Here is a 19,298-nt window from a genome sequence, read left to right on the forward strand (position 1 = left end):
TTTCTGTTGTGGCATTTTGTGATGGCAGCCTGAGCTGACCGAGACAGAGACCTTCCTAATGGCCTTGTCTAACGTGACCTCATCAACCTGGTAGCTTCACTTTTCACAGCCTGCATTTTCTTTTTTGGTGTTTTGGGTGCCTGAATAATAATTTTCTCTCTTCCCTGGATTGTAGCTCCAGGAAGGCAGAGATATGATCTGTTTTGCTGGATGCCCAGCACAGGCCCCTGGCATGGCAGGCACTCAACAAGTGTTTGTTGAAGGGGTGGGCCCCCAGCATCTACCTCACACCTGGGCACCCGGGTGCTTGGAGACTTACTCTGCCCTGGGGACAGGCTGCACAAAGCTACTGCCACTCTCTCAGGTTGGGGAGCCTCTAGATCTGCAGACGGGGCTCCCATGAAGGCACTCAGCAGAACCCGGTCTTCCCCAGCACCTCCTGAGCTGACTAAAGCGGAGCAGGCGTCTTCTTACCTGGGGTAGGAAGCTTCCAAAGAATTTGGTTGTCAGTCGGAAATTGGATTCCTTTGGAATCTGTAGCAAGAGAAGAAAAGAGAAGGATTCTGGGGAGTTGTTATAGATCGGGGGGAGCGGAGCAAATTCCATACGAGGAGTGAGAGACTGAACGTACAAACAGACGATGGCCAGACAGGATACGACAATAGAACCTGACCCCCAACTTCTGCAGCAATTGGCCCAGAAGGGTCAGCACGTGCTCGACCAGTGACTGCCAGCTTCCCTACTTTTTTGCCCCTCAAAATCAAATGTTTCAAGTCAAATATGCTCCCCAAACCAATAACATAGGATGCCCGGCTTCTACTAGCCCCCCTCCAGCTTCCCCACGCCAACAGCCTCCGCAAGAGGAAACCTGAGGGCTCCCTCTTCTCTCTGTAAAGCTCTCCCAGCCCCGCCTGCCTTTGAGTCTGCCGGACGCAAGTGATGGCGGCCGACCCTGGTCCTGACGAGTTCTCATGCGGGGGGTCTTTGTTTATTTCCACAGGGAACGTGTGGGGCTCTGCATCCATTTGGGACCACTACGGAGAGGGCAAATCTGGCACCTCTTCCAGGAGCAGTGGAGGAGCAACCCCATGATGTTGGTGACCAGGTTGAGACGAGCTTGACCTAGACTCTGGAGAGGATGGTCATTTCCTCATTTGATAGATGGGTAAACTGAGACCCAGAGAGGGACTTGGCCATGAACAGAGACAATGATGATGACGCTAATGGTGGTGTGATGCTAAGACTGGCTTACAGAGCCTGACACATGGCAGGCACTCAGCCAGTGTTGGCTGTTACTTCTACTCCTCATCCAGTGCTCCCTACACGCCAGGTCTGTGCTGAGAGCTTCTCGTGCAGTCATGTCTTGTTTAATCCTCATTACACCCTTCAGAGGAAGATACTGGTATTGGTGTTTTATAGATGAGGAAACCGAGGTTCTGAGAGGTTGAATAACTGACAAAGGTCACCCAGCAGAACAGAGGGGCACTGACATTGGAACTCAGGTCTGGCTGACTCTAGAGTGCAGACCTGGATCTCCCCCAGTGTGGACAAAGACCCAGATCCAAATCCATACACTCTGAGTCCAGTGCGCTTCCCACATCCTCCCCAGCCCGGCTTTACCATGTCGTCCTTGAGGGTCATTCTCAGGATTCCTGCCTTGTGGTACACCAGCCCGGCTGTGTTGAAGAAGTAGTCGGAGAGGCCCAGGTACACCATGCGGTCGTGGTCGGCGGGAAAGGCCAGCAGAGGAGGAGCGAAGGGTGGGGGGTCATGGTGGGCCAGATTGAAAAACTCCCCCTGCGGTGGAGGCGACAGAGTGAGCCCGGGCCTCCTTAGGAGTTATAACTCGACATGTCCGTTCCAGGAGAAAATGGGCTGACGACACCAATCCTATGTTCACAGAGGAGACGCCCGGGGCGGGAAACCGACAAGAGCATCAACGCCTCCTGGGCGCTGGGTTCCAGGTGCTTTTCACGCCAACCCTGTGAGGTGGGTGTGGTCATACCCATTTTACACAACAGGACACTGAGGGACAGGGAGGTGACGTGACTTGCCCCAGGTCCCTCGGGGGTACGTGACAGAGCCAGGGACTGACCCCGGCTGTCCAGGGTCCAGCAGCACACCCCCAACCACTCCACCCGCTCCTCCTCAACCTTGCGGATAAGCACAGAAATTCTCCTAAAGGACCAACGAGATTCTGTTTGTTTTCATCTATCAAACTAGCAACATTTTTAGAGAGAGAGGTAAACTGTTTTGAGCGTGTATGTATTTTAAACCCATACTCCCCAGTTTTTGGTGAGAGCATTCATCCGCTGCTGGAGACTATAGGTTTATATGTTTCTGAAGAGCAATTTGGCAACATGCGCAAAAGCAGATCATTTATTTAGCTAAAAAATAATAACGTTGAGTTATAAAAGAGCCAATTGTAGATGGATACATATGGTAGGATACCATTATGTAAAATTGAAAGGCCTATAAAACATGCTGTAGAAGCAATGTTGACACACACAGATATGTAGTAAAAGTGTGCAAACATCGCCAAGAAGGCCACACAGTGACGTCATCAGCCTGATTACCTCACGGGGTGGGACAGGGAGGTTTGGCGAGGGTGACCAAGGGGGCCTGGGCTATTTATTTTTACAATGTTTCCTTTCAAAAAACCAGAGGCAAATGTGACAAAAGGGAACATTTCTTAAATCTGGGTGGTGGGTACATGAGAGGGCGTAATATTCTCTGTACATTTGAATCGTTTCCTCGTTTAAAATTAACAACCGGGCCGGCCCCGTGGCTTAGCGGTTAAGTGTGTGCGCTCTGCTACTGGCGGCCCGGGGTTCGGATCCCAGGCGCGCACCGACGCACCGCTTCTCCGGCCATGCTGAGGCCGCGTCCCACATACAGCAACTAGAAGGATGTGCAGCTATGACATACAACTATCTACTGGTGCTTTGGGGAAAAAAAAAAGGAGGAGGATTGGCAATAGATGTTAGCTCAGAGCTGGTCTTCCTCAGCAAAAAGAGGAGGATTGGCATGGATGTTAGCTCAGGGCTGATCTTCCTCACAAATAAATAAATAAATAAATAACACTGTTTAAAAAATAAAATAAAATAAACAACCATGCTACTCATATTATAGATGACCACGAGACTCTAAAAATAATAAGATGGACCAAGGCACCAACCAGGACTCACCCCTAATGCATACTGTTAGGTGAGGAGAGCCAGTGGAAGAACCCTGTGTATCCTTGCAGGCAAACAGACTAGCAGGACAATCGCGATGGGCTTTCACATCCGTTGTGTGAACGCTTAGAACCAGGGCTGTGGAGGGTTGACGTCCCCCAGGGCTGTCAGTCATTACTCTAGGCAGCAGCCCGGGGGGGGGGCTGTAAACAGGACATTCTCATTCCTCATCCACAGGGATAATTATGTATCATTTAAATCCTTTATTCTGTTGTATCACTTAGACTTTGAAAAAGTATGTTATGTGGACTAGCCATTCCACTGCTAGGAAATACTCAAGATGAGCAGAGATCCAGCTACAAAGATGTTCACGGCGGCTCTGGTTACGTTTGTGGAAAAAATGGAAAGAGCCCAAATGTTCCAGGAGGGGGCACCGTCCACCTACTTCATCACAAGCTGTCCCCTGAACGCCCCAACGCCAGAAAGGGCTACAGGAGGACATTTCACGGAGAGATGTCCATGTTACACTGTTCTGTTTTTTAAAAGTTGTAAAACAGTATGTTGAATACGATTCGTGTAAATATATGCATGTGTATTTATTTCTATGTCTATACATGTGTGTTTTGTATGAATTTGTTTTGGCATCTTTGTGTGTGTGTGTGTGTGTGTGTGATTTCCTGTGTCTTGGCACAGACAAGGATTGGAGGATTGGAGGGATCTAACTCGGGTGTCAGTAGTGCGTATCTCTGAGTTGTCGCATTTGGGTAATCTCTTTCTCTCTCTTTCTTCTCTTCCCTCCCTCCCCTCCTCCCCTCCCTCCTTCCCTCCATTTATTTACTCCTCTGCTCCTCTGTAGTTTCTAAATTTTCTTTTTTACATCAAATGTGTTTCAGAACAAACAAGCCCATCACCAACCGTGGAGGGACCGGATGAGGAACCTGCGGAGGGAATTCGGGGAGTGGGACCTGCTCCAGCTGAGCTGGTCAGGGAAGGCTGCTCCGGGGGAAGTCAGAGCACAGACCCCCTGGAGGGTAAGAAGAAGCCAGCGGGGTGGAGGGGGGCGTGGGGCAGAAGGGCGTTGAGGCAGAGGGAAGGGACAGGACAGAGGCGATGTATTGAAGAAGGGTGAGGCTAGTGTGTCTGCTGGAGGGGGGAGAGTTGGGGGAAAGTGGCATGAAATGAGATTCCCTCCAGCCAGTAAATGCTTACTGAGCACCTACCACAGGCCAAGAGTGGTTCTCAGTGCTGCGCATGCAGTAAAGAACAAAGCAGTCCCAGCCCTTTCTCCGGCATCACAGTGAGAGAGACAGACTTGCAACAGTGTGTGTGTGTGTGTGTGTGTGTGTGTGTGTGTGTGTGTGTGTGTTAGTAATAAGTGCTGCTGAGAAAAATAAAGCAGGCTGTGGAGGAAGAGGAGCGAGCTCTTTCAGTGATAGTGGTCTGGGAAGCATCTCCAGGGAGAGGATATTTGAGCAAAGACTTGAAGGAAGGAAGGGAGAGCTAAGGTGGATATCTAGGGGAGAGCCTCCTGGGCAGGAGGCACAGTAAGTGCAAAGGCCCTGGGGAAGGAGCCGGCACAATACATTTCAGGAATGGCAGGAGGCCGGTGTGGCTGGAGCAGAGAGAAGATGGGAGAGTGGACTGGGAGAGCGGTGAGGATAGAGAGGAAGGGGGTGGAGTCATTGTAAGATTTGTTTCCAAGGATGACGGGGAGCCCCGGGAGGGTCTGAGGCCAAGGTGTGAGGGTACATGATCCTCAGTGTAGGTCTCACCTTCAGCTGCCCATCCAGGCTCTCAGCCGTGGCTTTTGGAGGTGCCACCAGCGAGTAGTCGATCCCAGCCACTTTGTCTATTTTGGCTGTCACTAGAGGGAAAGAAGACGGCCCGTGAGCTGGCCCCCCCGGCAGCATCTTTGGGGTATGGCACGCAGGGTTAGCATCCTCTAAAGTTGAATCAAGAACTGCAGTGCCGTTTCCATTCCCACCTCCTCCAGGAAGCCCTCCCTGAGTTCCCTTTAAAGGAAAATGAACCCCCACCCCACATTCACAGAGAGCATCTCCCTCTCTTCTTCCAGCAGCCCTGAGATGCAGCTAAAACACAGGGTCAGGGAGCAGAGAGACCTGGGCTTGAATCAAACTCTGTATGACCTTGGACAAGTCCTTTCACTTCTCAGAGCCACCTTCTGTCATTTGTAGGACAGGGCAATACTAGTGACCTCACAGATGCCCTGTACATGGTAGGGGCTCAAAAACCAGAAGGAGTCCTTATTAGCAGTGATAATATCCTGGGCTGAGCCCAGACGGGCTCGGGTCTGAACGGCTTCTCTGTTCCCCAGCAGTAATCCATGAGGATTAAATAGATATTTACCCCTCCTCAGCCCTTACTTCCCATGTCAGAGGAGAAGAAACAGGCTCAGAATTGGTAACTTGTCCAAGACGGCACAGCCGGTGAGTGGCGGCGCTGGGTTTGAGTCCCAGGGGCAAACCTTGGACACTGCGACTGCACTGAACATGCCCAGGATGGGCCCTGCCCGGGGTGGTGGGTGTGGGGGCTGGGCGGTGCCCGGAGGAAGGGAATATGTCTTAAATAGGCGTGTACCATGTGCCAGTCAAGCCGGGCTCTGGGGGAGGCAGCCCAGGCTGCAGTTTGGGGCACGGGTTCTGGAGTAAGAAACCTAGATCTGAATCCTGCCTCTGCTTCTTATTGCCCTTGTGACCTTGGGCAAGTCACGGCTCCTTGCTGAGCCTCAGTGTCCTCGCGGTAACTTTGGGAGAACACAGTGACCTCGGTGAGGTGTCGGGGGGCCGAGAGGAGACAGTTCTGCAGGGTGCGTGCTGCGTGGTGAGCACTCGGCCAGAGGGGTCCGCCCCCCCGACCGCAGCTCTTCAGTTTACCGAGCACTCGGGAATAGAGAGAATGGTCCCCATTTTAAAGATAGGGAAACTGAGACCCAGAGAGGAGAAACGACCAGCCTCAGATCTCAGGCCAGTTAGGTGTCTCTGGCTTCAGAGAGCTGGGGGTATTTGGTGGTTTGGCCCCTGCAGGGGAACGAGCAGGGGTGGGCTGCTTTTCCACCCACCTTCTGGACTTGCCACAAGGCCGTGGCCCAATAGTGATGCAATGCCAACCACCCATACCCACCCAAGCCCAGGCCTGCCCGGGAAACTCGCTGGCTCCAACACACTCTCTCTGTCTCCCTCCCCTCTCCCCCTTCTACTCCAGCCTCCTTGACCCAGCCCAGCCCTCACCTGGCAGTGTTTGCAAATAAGGCTGCAGCTTGGAGGACACAGTTCGGGTCACTACCTTACAGATCTGGGGAGAACAAAAGAAGTGATCAGTGAGGGCTTCCCATAGTGGAAAATGTCCTTTGGGAATAATGATCCAGACATGTTTTGCTTGCCTTGAATATTTCCTTGAAAACCATTTAACTAATCAAGTTTCCCTTTACTCTTTGGCCACCAGGAAGCTCAGAGTCCAACATGTAGCCTGGAAATAGTAACTGGATATCACTGCATGACCTGCATATCTGCATTTTATTTCCTACTCTGGTGTGGAACTTTCCTGATGGGCATTTACGTTTTCTACTTATTAACGTGGGATTTTTTTTGTTTGTCTATTAATCTGTTTTTGCTGTCTCAGATCCTTTGTGGAATGAGGTAGTGAAAGAACAAACAGGAGGTGGTCAGCTGTCAGCCTTCGGCTGTCTGTGTTTCTGGGAGCTCAAGTCTGGGTGGGCACCCTCACCTTTGCTGTGTGTGGCCGGAGAAGCCCTCCCTGACCTCCGCCTCCCCTACATGACTCAGAGGAACAAGCACTGGTCTGAGAAGACCTGGGTCACACGCTGATTCTACTGCTGAGGAATTTCTCCATTTCTCTAGACCTCTGTTTTCTCATCTGTAAAATGGGACGTGGCAGGTTATATTTCCCATTCCACTTGTTCTTCTGGAATGTGGTCCTGCCACACGAGAGGTGGAGTCTGCGACCTCTCCCCTAGAATCTGGGTGGATGTGGTGACTCACTTCTAACCAATAGAACATGGGGGAAGCAACGTTGTGTAACTTCAGAGGCCAGATCACAAAGGCTGTGCAGCGTCCACCGTGGTCTCTTGAGATGCTCCCTCTGGGACCCAGTGAGATGCTGTGAGCAGCCCCAGCCCCCTAGAGGGGCCTCAGGTTGTTGTTCCTGTCAACAGCCCCAGCTGAGCCAAGCTGAGCCAAGCTTCCAGTCTTCCCAGCCCAGGCACCACGGACGTGAGAGAAGACCCTTCCAGATGATTCTAGCCCTGAGCTTTGGAGTCTTCCCAGACGAGGCCCAGACATGGCAGGGCAGAGACAAGCTAAGCCGGCCCCGCCGTGCCTGTTGATTTCCTGACCCATGGAATCCACGAGCATCATAAAATGGTGGTTGCCTTATGACGCGGTATTCAGGGCTGTTTGTTTGAAAGTGGTGAACAGCCGGAATACAGGATTACACGCACAGCCTCCCCTAACTGAAGGCATGGGGCTGGGGGCGGGGTGGTCAGACAAGCCCTACCCCACGATGTGGCTCACCCCAAGTCTCGGATGACCTTCGCCTTGTTAATCCACGGAGTCCCTGCAGTCCTTGCCCTTCTTGACTGCTGGCCGCCCCTGCCATGCGGGACCACTGTCTCCTAGAAGCGCTCCTTCTGGAGTCCCGTGACCAGGGCCTGCCGCTCTCCGCTGGCCTCCACTCCCTCTGCCCCGGCACCCGTGGGAGCAACTCTTCCCTCGTGCACATGCCGGAGCTCCCGGGGCTTCCTTCTGGGCTCCCTGCTCCCCCAGGGGGCCCTGCTCCCGGTGTGAACACTCCCCACTCGCCCCAGCAACTTGCTCTCCTCCCTGGGCCTTGCTCCCGGGTGCCGAGGAGTCACAGCTTACAGAAACAGCACCAGCCAAAGACGGGGGAGAGCTGGTGGATAAATACCCCGGCTTCCTCACCCGCTTGGGGCAGCTCTGAGGCGCGCGCCCCACCCCACACTCCCTCTGAGAATCGCTCGCAGGACTGAGCCCAGGTGCCCACAGCAGCAGCCCCCTCAGTACTGCTCCTGCCCCTGGCTCCCATCCCCCACCCCGCTGTGCCGCCTGGGGTCCCCCCAATAAACTACCTGCACCCAAATCTCTGTTTCAGCACCTGCCTGGAGGTGGGCGGGACCCAAGCAGTCACCTCTTCCATGCTCCCAACACGTGGCCAACACCCAGACCTGGGTTTGCAGCCCAGACCTCTCCCCTGGGCCTCCTGGACTACCGTCCCTGGGTGTCCCGCAGGCCCCCAGGGCCGGCACATCGCAACACACCTCTCAGGTTCTTACTCCTCCTCCGGGCTGGCCCCACCGTCTGCCCAGATGGCACCCTCCACACCTCCCTCCCTCCCTCCCCACTGTCCATCAGGTTGTGTCAGCTGGGGGAGAGAGGGAGGGGAGGAGAGAAGATCTGGTTTCCTGGAGCGCTTCTATCACATAAGACTCTGGACATCCAAAGGGACTTAGAATATCCTCCTCTGAGGAGCCTGCGCCTCTTCTCCGAGTGGCCCAGAGGCGGGAGGGGCAGCACATCTGGCGGGGGAGTGGGGCCAGCTGGAGCCCGGGGCTGCCTGCCCCTCAGCCACTGCCCTCCAGTGCCGCTCACCCACCTCACCCATCTGAGGGCCACCAGATGGCTCCAAACCACAGCGAATCACGTCACACCCGGCGCCCGCCCCTGCTGCGGCCCCCTCCGCTCCCCCCACCTCACCCCACCACATCCACCCCTCAGACTCGGGCTCTTCCCTCCCTCAGACACCCACCCGTCACTCTGTGTTCCTAGGAGTCAGCCCCGCAGCTCACTCTTCCCCACTGCCGGCCCTTCCCAGCACCACAACAACCTGACACCTCACTCATTCGTCCGTCCATCCATCCATCCATCCCTCCCTCCCTCCCTCCCTCCCTCCCTCCCTCCATTCATTCAGGCCAGTCTCTCTTCTAAACAATATCTTGTTATGATTAAGAGCTTCGCCTCTGAGGTGGGGTGGCCTGAGTTTGAACCCCAGCACTAACACATCCTCTGTCCCAGTTTATTCATCTGTAAAAAGGGGAAAATCATGATATCCTCCCCTCGTGAGGACTTTGTGTGGATTAGATGCTGAGTCTTTGTGAGGAGCTCTTAGCACAGCGCCACGCCCCCTGTGAGCACTCAGAGTATCCCATCCTCCCCATGAGCAGCAGAGACCAGGGAATAATCCGTTTTAGCAGCTCCAAATGTTGAATATCTGCTAACACTGCCCTCACACTATTATTCATTACTAATTACAGAGACAGCTGAGCCATGGGGGCGCCAGCTGGCGGGCCGCGCACGGCCTGCGCTATCTCAGTAACCCTCACCACAGCGGGGGGACAAAGGTACCCATGTGCCCATTTTACAGATGGTGAAACTGAGGTCTGCAAAGGTCAAGTAATTTGCTCAAGATTACATAGCTGGTTATGTCCTTGAGCCAGAATTAAAACCCAGAGATTCTGACTCTAAAACCCATTCTATAATCCACCGTGTCATGCATTTAGACTACCATGCATTGATTTTTTTTTAACGTTTGACTGAGTGCCTTCAGATAGATGATCTCATTTGACTGACGTCTCCCTGCCCACATGGTCAGTGCCTTTGACTGGGAAACCAACGTCTGCCATCTGGAAGACTGCACAGGCCTCCTCATGGCCCCTCCAGCCATTCTTATGGCCAGGGAAATTGTTCTAAAGCACAGATCCGGCCAGGTCACCCCCTTGCCTAACACTTTCAATGGCTCCCCATCGCCCTCTGGAGAAAGCCCCAGCTCGCGTGGCTGGTGAGACAGGCTCAGGGGATCCCTGGAGGCTGACGGCTTATTAATAGAGAGCCAGCCCAGCGAAAGGCCTCTCTTCTCAGCGGAAGGAGTTGGCTTGGGGGGGGCGGGTGTTGGGGTGAAGGCAGGTTTGGGAAGCACTGGCTGGTGCCTGTCTTTCGTATCACCTCCAGCCTCGGGGAATAGCTCGGCCACACTCCAGTCTAGCAGCTGCGTCAGCTGCCTTTTCTGGGCGGGGAGCCCCACGAAGGGGGTTCGGGCGAGGCAGAGACGGGGAAGGAGGCCCGGGGGCTGTGAGAAGAGAGGGTGGGGGAGAGAGTGGCAGCTTCTCCGCAGGGAGGGATGTTGGGGGCAGAGCAGAGGTGGTCCTTGCGGGCCAGGGGCTCTGCTGTGCGCGTGTGACGGGACCGTCCTTAGCGCCGTGCCGGGCCCCTCAGGAAAATATACACGACAGACTCTCAGAGCTGGACGTGTGGTTTCAGAGGCCGGAAGGACAGCTGAGGAGGTCTGGGGCGACAGCAGAAGCGTCCAGAGAGGCATGAGGCGTGTGGACCCTGTGGGCCCCTCCTGCTCTGACCTACCTTGTTGGTCATGGAGTTGCGGAGCGAAGACTCGATATTTTTGTGGAAGAGTTTGATCAGCCACCTGGAGATTGACATGTGGGGACATGCATGAGGCTTCCCAGGTGCCCTTGGGCTGCATTCAGGAGGCTGCCTCATCCGGGAAGCCTTCCTCTCTCCTCCAAAGAGGGCTAGGCACCCCCGACCCTAGACTCCAACTGCACATACCTCATTAGACACTTCGCCCTCTGTGTGTGGGGACCCGCCTATGAGGTTGTTCTCTCAATAGGTGCACGGCTTGGCCCCTGCCCTGTCTCAACCTCATTCCCTACCACTCCCCTCCCTCTCTGCACTCCAGCCACACTGCTCTGCCATATCCTCTTGTGTCCTCCCACCACAGGGCCTTTGCACGTGCTTAAAACACTCCCTCTGCTTAAAACACTCCCTGTCCCTAACATCTACCTAGTTAACTCCTACTTACTCTTTTCATCTCAATTCAAACGTCATTTCGTCAAGGAAGAACCGGCCAGCCCCCAGACTGGCTCAGAGCCTCCTGTTCTATGGGTTTGTAGCACTTTACGCCTCTTTTTCTTAGATCTGATATCCTTTTGTAATTCTGTGTGAGCCATTCATAAATGCAATGATTTGATTAATGTTTGTCTTCCCCACTGGGCTGGAAGCTTCCAGAAAACAGGGACTGTGTGGCTAAGAGTCTGGGGCCAGCTAGTCCTAGGCTGAATCGCTTCTCATTACGCGGTAGGTATGAACACTCAGGTTATTTCCCATCCTCTCTATGCCTTGGTGTTCTCCCTGAAAATGGGGGTAATAATAGATTAACCACGTGGAGTCGCTGTGTGGGTTGAATGAGATCATGCACAGGCTTATAACAGTGCTTGGCACACGGTAGGCCTCAGGCCTCCGACTGCTGTCAGTTATTGCTAAACTGCTGTCGGCCCCTACTGTTGCCTAAGCGTGTGGCACAAGCCCCGCGCACGGCAGATTCTGAGTGGATATTTGTGGATCGGAGGGCTGGATGAACGCCTACGGATCTGGGGTGAGGACGGTGTAACAGCGCATCAAGGGTTTAGCCCCGAGCCTGCGGTGTAGCAAGCGCTCAGGAGAGCCTGCTGCATGAATGTTGAATGCACGAGACTCCTCGAGGTGGGGACGGTGTCTGCCCCATCTGTGGAGCCCTGTCCCCTCCCCTCCGCCTCTGAACGAGGCCTGGCGTGGAGGCGGCACTCAGGCTGTGTTTCCGGGACACAGGGGTGGTTAGGGCAGTCCTCCCCGCGGCCCGCCTCCCACCAGGGCCCCAGGAGCCCCTACCCCAGGCTGCTGCCCGACATGCGCAGGTGGACGCGGTCGATGTGGTTGTTGCAGCTGGAGCTGGAGGCGGTCATGTGGCCCGAGGCGGGATCGAGGCCGAGCTTCAGCCCCACAGAGATGGAGACGCCCTCCACGCTCAGCTCAAAGTTGCCGCTGGTTTTGCTGACGGGAAACAAAGGGAAAGGACTTGGAGCGAGCACTTTCTTTCCCACAGCCTTTCCAACTCCACGCCAACGCCGGAAGGGAATTTTGCTGGTATCCCCCCTCCAAGTGAGGAGGTGGAGTTCAGAGAGGGAGGCAGCTTGCCCTGGGTCACACAGCGGCTGAGTGAAAGAGCCAGGATTCCAACCCGAAGTGTGAACTCACATCCGCCTGGCCGAACCCCACTCTTACCCACTGCCTCAGCCTCTGCCTTGCTGTGTGGCTTTGGGTGTGTTTCTTAACCTCTCTGAGCTTCAGTTTCCTCACCCAGACTCTGGACCAGCAGTGGGACACCAGCTTTACCACTAAAAATCTGGGTGTTTGGGGCCAGCGACATCGTTAATTAATACCCTTGTTCATTTAATGGGGTAAATAGCTCCTCCCTCAGGGAGGCCATGAGTTTTCGATAAGACAGTGGACATGAATGTTGTTTGTCGATTCTTCTATGATGTGGTGAAGCATTGTTATTTTTTTTGGTCATAAATAAGTGAAATGATAGATGCAAAAGAGCCCAGGTGAAGAGCTAAGCAGTTCTGGCTGTGGGAACAGACGGACACAGTGGTCCTTGTGGGGGAGGGCAGAGCCACGCCCCCTCCTCACCAATTTGATTTTCTCCCTGGGTTTCCCACAAAGGAGAAGTTTCTAGAGTGACGGGTCAGCCCGAGCCACTGTCACTGTGTGCAGGGTCACTGTGGCGAGAGCCCAATAGTTAGAGTCAGAGCTGTCACTGGATACCTTGCCCCAGATTGTCACCCCTCCCGGCTTCCGTACCCTCGCCACTGCCTGTCTCGGGGGAAGGCGTGTGGACTTCCACGCTCTTGTAGCTGGGCTCGGCCCGTGACTCGCTTTGGTCAATGGCACAAGAGTAGAAGTGACCGGGGGCCAGTTCTGTGTCTAGGCCTTCCTTCTGGGGACCTGCATGTTTCCAAGTGCCCTTTCTGCACCTCTGCCAGCACGAAGAATAGGCTCCAGGCTGCCCACTGGTGCCAGGAGGAGGAGGAGACTCGCGAGGAGCAGAGCTGCCACAGCGGAGCCCAGCCCAGATCAGGGAGCCCTGGCCGACAGTAGACAACAAGTGATAAGAAATGACTTGTTTCAAGCCACTGAGTTTAGGACAGTTTGTGACTCAGCAACAGCCAACTGATAAAGCAGTAAATTAAAGGTCCCACTTAGCCTTCCATCCTAAGCCACAGGCACCCACTCAGCCTTGCAGTGTCCTGCGCTGAGACGTGGACAATGCCCAGCTATTAACCCAGGGTTATGTTGAATCTTCTCTCATGAAAAATCCCCCCAGGAACCCTGTGGGGACAAATGGTGATGGATGAGGCAAAAACCAGGCATTCCTGAGATCCTGGCTCTCATCCTTTCCAAGTCACCAAGAGCTCACCCATCCATCGACAAACCCTGAGCTTGGAAACGCACATGAAACTCTTTCGTGCCTTCCATTTTCCACTGATCTTGGCGTTGGCGTTTCTGATGGAAAGACTAAGGCCCTCATTGGGCAATAGTTTTATCTGGGAAGTGGGAATCTGGAATCCACGGACATCCATGCTACAAAGAAGAAATGTTCAGTTAGCCTCCTGGGAGCCCACACAAGGCCTCAGTTAATGCAGGCTCATCCCTGGACCCCGGGCCTTCACCCCACCCTTTCCAGGAGAACCCAGAAGCTACCAGAGCAGCCTTGGGAACACTGTGGGCATTGGGCAGGGTACCTAGGCTTTGAAGTCAGACAAATCCGCACTTGAATCTTGCTCTTCAATTTACTACTGTGTGACCTGGTGCGTGTAACTTAATCATCCCGAGCTTTAGTTGCCTCGTTTGTAAAATGGGCACAATAATCTCTATCTTACAGGGTGTGTGGCCATCAACGAAGATAACAAATGTTATCCCATTGACGACAAGTTCTGTAGGGGGGTGGAATGTGTCTGTCTTTTCTCACTATTGTAGCAAAGCCTGCTGTGTCAGGCACATAGTAGGTGCTCAAAAATATCTGTTGAATGAATAGGTGCATAAAATTCTGTAGAGGACATTTATGGGCCTTCTGCCCAGCACCCATGCCTCCTTCTGGGGGGGGGAACCCCTCCCCACATCTATTCATATTGCTCCAAAGAAAGTTGACTTCACCTCCATCTTCAGGAGGTGGAGCTCGTGACTTAGGCTTAAGCTACTTAGCGTATTCTATTCCCTGACCACAGGGATTGGTTCACGAGTGTGTCCATCACCTAAGATGGACCAATCAGGGTGAGCCTTAGAGTTTTTGCCTGAGTTACAAGGAGAAGGTGCTCTCCCTCCTCAGGACTGGGAGTGCTGGGGAGATGCTGGTGGCCATCTTGCCTCTTCGAGGGGACACCCTACCTGAGGATTAGACCTCCCCAAGGGAAGTGATGCTGAGAGGTGGCAAGAGAGAAACGGGGTCCGATGACATTTGAGCCTGCCTCAAGCCGAACCTGAAGCCAGCCTACTCCAGAGACTTTTTCAGTCATGTGAGCCAATAAATTCTTGCTTAGGCCATTTTGGATTAGGTTTTCTATCCTTAAACCCTCATCCCCAAAATTCTAATTGATATGTGGGCCTGGCACAAAGTTTTGGGGTTCATGACACATCCCCCCAAGAGTCATGGTGAGTGCCTGAAAGACAGTTTCTGTGCTTCCTCCAGGCTCAGTTTGGGGGACTGTATCCCCTGGGATGGTGTAAACACTAGCTTTGGGATCCTGACCTCTCTGGGTTCAGGAGTTGGCGGCTCTGTGATTCTAGGTCTTGGTGCCCCAGAACACTTGGGGACTGAGCTCGACAGGCCTTACCTGTAGAAGCTGTAATGCCCTTTCCCCAAAATCTTGATCTTAAAGCTTCCTGATTGATCAGGAATCTGTATCTTCTCCAACTCCTTCTTCAGCACGGCCACGCCCTGCTGGGAGGCTGAGGGGAGAGAGCAGAGGTGATGGTCAGAGGCCCAGCCCTGAGCGGGGCCGGAGGGTCAGGGCAGGCTCCTGGCCCTCGCCCCTGTCCACAGAAGGGACGGTGGGTTTGGAAAGGTCTCAAGCAAGGTTTTCTGTAAGAGGCCGGATAGTAAATATTTTTGGCTCTGTGGGTCAGACTGTCTCTGTCAGCACGACTCAACTCTGCTGGTAGCGCCCAAGAGCAGCCATAGACAGCATGTAAGTGGACGAGCATGGCTGTGTGCCAATAAAACTCTAGTTACGGACACTGACATTTGAATTTCATATAATTTTCACATGTTGTGAGATATTCTTCTTTTGATTTTTTTCAACCATTTAAAAATGTAAAAGGCATTCTTAATTCACGGGCCATACAAAACATGTGGCAGGCTGGAGTTGGCCTGTGGACTATAGTTTGCCAACCCCTGATCTAAAATATCACCCCCAAACACCCAGGCATGCATCCTATGGATATTTATTGACCACCGCCTCTGTTCCTTGCTCTGTGCTGTGGCCTCACAGATACACATCTCTCTGGCTTTTGGCCTCTGTCTCCACAGGACCTTTGCATGAGCCGTTCCTGCTGACTAGAAGACCCTTCTGTCTCATCTTCACCTGGTCAACTTCTAGTTAATTAGCTCATCACTTCCTCCAGGAACCTTCTCTGACCCAGCAGACGAGAGCAATCCCCCTTGTAATCATTCCCACAATGTGGTGGCATCTCCTTTGGAGCTCCCACTACTGTTTGTAATTATGCATTTATTCATGTGACTTTTGATGAATCTCTCTCTCCTCTACCAGATGGAAGTCCCCAAGGACAGTGGCAATATATGTTTTATTTACTAATGTAAATAAATGTCCCCCACATTTACCACAATGCCTGGCGCTTAATGTTAGAATGCACTTAACATGTTGGATGAATACATGAATGAATGCCCCCATGTCAGGAATTCCACCATCAGTCATTATGTGGCTAACAGCATCAAAGAACCCATTAAAAGGCAGACACGTTACCTAAGAAGGAGTGAGTAGTAAGATAAAGGATCCCAGGCTTTGTGTTTTCCAAGAGCCAGTTAGGAAATAATAATAATAATAAGCATTTATCAGGCTCTAACTCTGGCCCAGGCACTGTTCTGCACTCTGCACGTGTATTAAGGTTCTGGAACAATCCTAGGAAGTAGGATTGTTACCGTTACCACCCCTGACTCACAGATGAGGAAGCTGAGATTCAGAAAGGTGGATGCACGGCCAACAAGTGGTAGAGACAGGATTTGAACCCAGGCCTTCTGGTCCCAGAGCCTGTGCCCTGAAATTGGCCACCTGGGGGTTCAAATTAAGCAACACATACATGGTCACTGCCCGGAGAGGAAGGGAAGGCAACATGGCCCGGATCCATGGGGGTGCAGGGGCCAGGTCTTGAAGGACCTCAATGCTGTGCTGAAGGTCAGGACATCTTCTGGGGCTCGGAACCACTGACTTGTGTAAGTCAGGGCAGCAACACGAGCAGATGGCTGCATTTCAGAAAACCCACTCTGGTTGCCCCATGGGGTGTGAGAAGAAAGGGAAACCGAGGCTACAGAACGGGAAGACTTCTGGGTTTAAGGCTGAGCTCAAGCCTCTGTTCCCAGGATGCGTTCAGGGCCACCCCGATCTGGGCTTGGAGCAGGGCCATCCTCCTTTCTCCCAGCTCGTATGGAGCCTTCTGTCTGCACCCTTGGAATCAGAGGTGTCCTGCCTGGGCTGGGGTAGGAACTCAGGGAGGGGGTACCAGGTCCCCTGAGTCCTGTTCCGATTCCCCCAGTGGTACACCAGCCGAGGAGGTTCTGCCCTCCCCTTGGTCTGATTTCTCTGGGGCTGGCGCTCCCCCACTGTCTTGCAGTTTATCTCTCCGCCACCAGGAGGCAGCATCGAGCAGCCCACGCTGGGGCATCAGGCAAGACCAGAGCCCAATTCCAGGCGGCCCACTTCCCGAGTCCCTTCTCCAAACCTCAGTTTGCTCATCTGTAAATGTTGCTGGTGACAGCATGTCCCACCCAGGGTTGAAATGAAGACGAAAGGAGGTGGAGTGTGCAAAGCTCCCAGCTCAGTGCCTGGCCCAGATCCGAGCAGGTCAGCCGGGGCTGCTTCAGGCCACTTTCTCCGTCTGGGCCTCGATTCGTGGCCCAGGGGACCCTCTCTGGTCACCCAGATGGGCGGTGTGCACAATATGGCTGCTAAGCCCCTGCCCTGGGGGAGACCATTAGGAAGGGCGCCCACCACACTCCCCCGGCCCTGCTCAGCCTCCTCGTGCGCCTGAGTTCTGCCCACGCTGGAGGCTGGAACAGGACCTCGAGGCAAATGGCAGGGCTGAGAACCAGCCTTGGAAGGAAGCAAAGGACCTAGAAGCCCGAGTTGGGAGTTCGGTAGAGGGAGGGAGGAGACTGTGAGGGCCTCAGAGGCCTGAGCACTGGACTTGGAGTCCTCCAGACCAGCTCTCCAGCCCCAGCGCTGCCACTTCCCAGCCCTGTGACCCTGGGCAACTCACCTTGCCCCAGTTTCTTCACATGTAAGGCAGGGTAAGACGGCCTACTTTGAGGAGCTGTGAGCATGCCATCACTGGATTTAAAGGGCTGCACACAGCAGGTGCTCCATAAGTGCCCCTCAGGGGTGGGAGAGGAGGGAAGGAAGGCATCTGATTACCATAGTCCAGGCCCTTCTGGGTGATCCTGGCCACGATGCCAGGGTTGGTGGCCGCTGTCACAGCTATGCCCAGGGCGGCCAGCACCAGCAGGGTTGCCCACTTCAGCGTGTTGTCAGGGCCCCTGGCCATGTCTTCGTCCTCTAGAGCTGCCAGCACCTCGAGGCCTTGGTGGGGAAACAGTGCCCTGTAAAGGAGGCGGCTGGGGAAACACAAGTCAGAGGAGTGTGGAAAGGAGGAAGGAACCTGGGCAGGGTAGGAGCGGGGAGGACCGTTGCCTGCTCTTCCCGCCATGGTTGGGGCCAGAGCCCCAGAGGCAGCCGGAAGTGGAGCCCTGGAGCCGTGTGTGTGTACATGTGGGGTGTGTGTACACGTGTGTGAGTATGTGGTACATGTGTGTACCTGTGTTTATGGTGTGTATATGTATTGTATGTGCATACATGTGTGAGTGTGTGTACATGTGGTGTGTGTGGCATGTGTAGAGGGTGTGTATATGTGTGTGTGTGTGAGTGTGTGTACGTGGGGTGTGTGTATGTCAGTATATGTGTGTATGTGTGTGTGAGTGTGTGTACGCATGGTGTGTGTATGTGTGTGAGTGTATGTGGTATGTGGTGTAAGTGTACGTGCGTGTGCATGGTGTGTGTGGAGTGTGCGTGTATATGTATGTGTACGTGTGTATGTGTATATGTGTGTGGTGTGTGTGTATATGTGTATGTCTGTATGTATATGTGTGTATGGGTGTGTATGTATATGTGTGTATGGGTGTGTATGTCTGTATGTGTGGTGTGTGTATATGTGTGTGTCTGTGTATGTGTGTATGTCTTTATATGTGTGTATGGGTGTGTATGTCTGTATGTGTGTATATGTGTCTGAGTGTGTGTTTGTGCGTGCGTGTGTGTAGGTTGAGACTCCTGGCTCTGGGCATCATTCCCTTCCCTAAGCACCCCATCCTCCTCTCTGAGCCCCCACTCAAGTCCCTCCATCTAAGGATATCCTTGAAGTTGGGTGGTGGGTACAATAATATTTTTCTTTTCTCTTCTTTTTGTCTGCTCTATTGAGGTATAATTGACAAATAAAATTGCATACATTCAAAGTACACAACATGAAGATTTGATATATGTAAAAAATTGTGAAATGATTGCCACAACCAAGCTAGTTAACACATCCATCCCTTCACGTAGTTACCTTATTTTGTGTGTGAGGAGAACACTTAAGATCTGCTCTCTTAGCAAATTCCAGGTATACAATATCGTCTTCTTAACTATAGTCACCATGCTGTATATCAGATCCCCAGAACTTATTCATTTTATAACCAAAAGTTCTATTTTTCTTTCCACTTTTGATTTCGTTGATATTTTTCATAGTAAAACATTTAAGAAAACAGAACCTTTAGCATTTTCTTGTCCTGAGAGGCAGTAGTGGCAATAATTAAATGGAGTCCAGGATCTTAGCTGTGGTTTTAAATCTTAGCTCCGCCGCTCTCTGGAGGCTTGACCTCTGTGAACCTCAACTTTCTCTTCTGTAAAGTGGGAATAATCAGAGCACCCACCCTCCCTGGATTATTGTGAGGCAGAAAGGGCTTTAAACCAGCTAA

The 19,298-nt window shown here is 53.1% G+C and overlaps 1 protein-coding gene across 1 annotated transcript in view; it reads right to left on the reverse strand.

The window, feature by feature from the left end:
* Positions 1-17,899, reverse strand: part of BPI (bactericidal permeability increasing protein) — a 28,350-nt gene extending 10,451 nt beyond the window's left edge. The window contains exons 1-9 of the mRNA XM_058562125.1: positions 17,707-17,899; positions 14,893-15,007; positions 13,514-13,642; positions 11,891-12,052; positions 10,586-10,649; positions 6,425-6,488; positions 4,949-5,040; positions 1,621-1,797; positions 475-534 (exon numbers count right to left, since the gene is read on the reverse strand). Of these exons, the coding sequence (XP_058418108.1) occupies positions 475-534; positions 1,621-1,797; positions 4,949-5,040; positions 6,425-6,488; positions 10,586-10,649; positions 11,891-12,052; positions 13,514-13,642; positions 14,893-15,007; positions 17,707-17,836 (993 nt within the window). The 5' untranslated portion in view covers positions 17,837-17,899. The remainder of the gene's footprint in view (positions 1-474; positions 535-1,620; positions 1,798-4,948; positions 5,041-6,424; positions 6,489-10,585; positions 10,650-11,890; positions 12,053-13,513; positions 13,643-14,892; positions 15,008-17,706) is intronic.
* Positions 17,900-19,298: the final 1,399 nt, after the last annotated feature.

Source organism: Diceros bicornis, chromosome 19 (genome assembly GCF_020826845.1).
Source record: "Diceros bicornis minor isolate mBicDic1 chromosome 19, mDicBic1.mat.cur, whole genome shotgun sequence".
In the NCBI taxonomy this organism is placed as follows: Eukaryota; Metazoa; Chordata; class Mammalia; order Perissodactyla; family Rhinocerotidae; genus Diceros; species Diceros bicornis.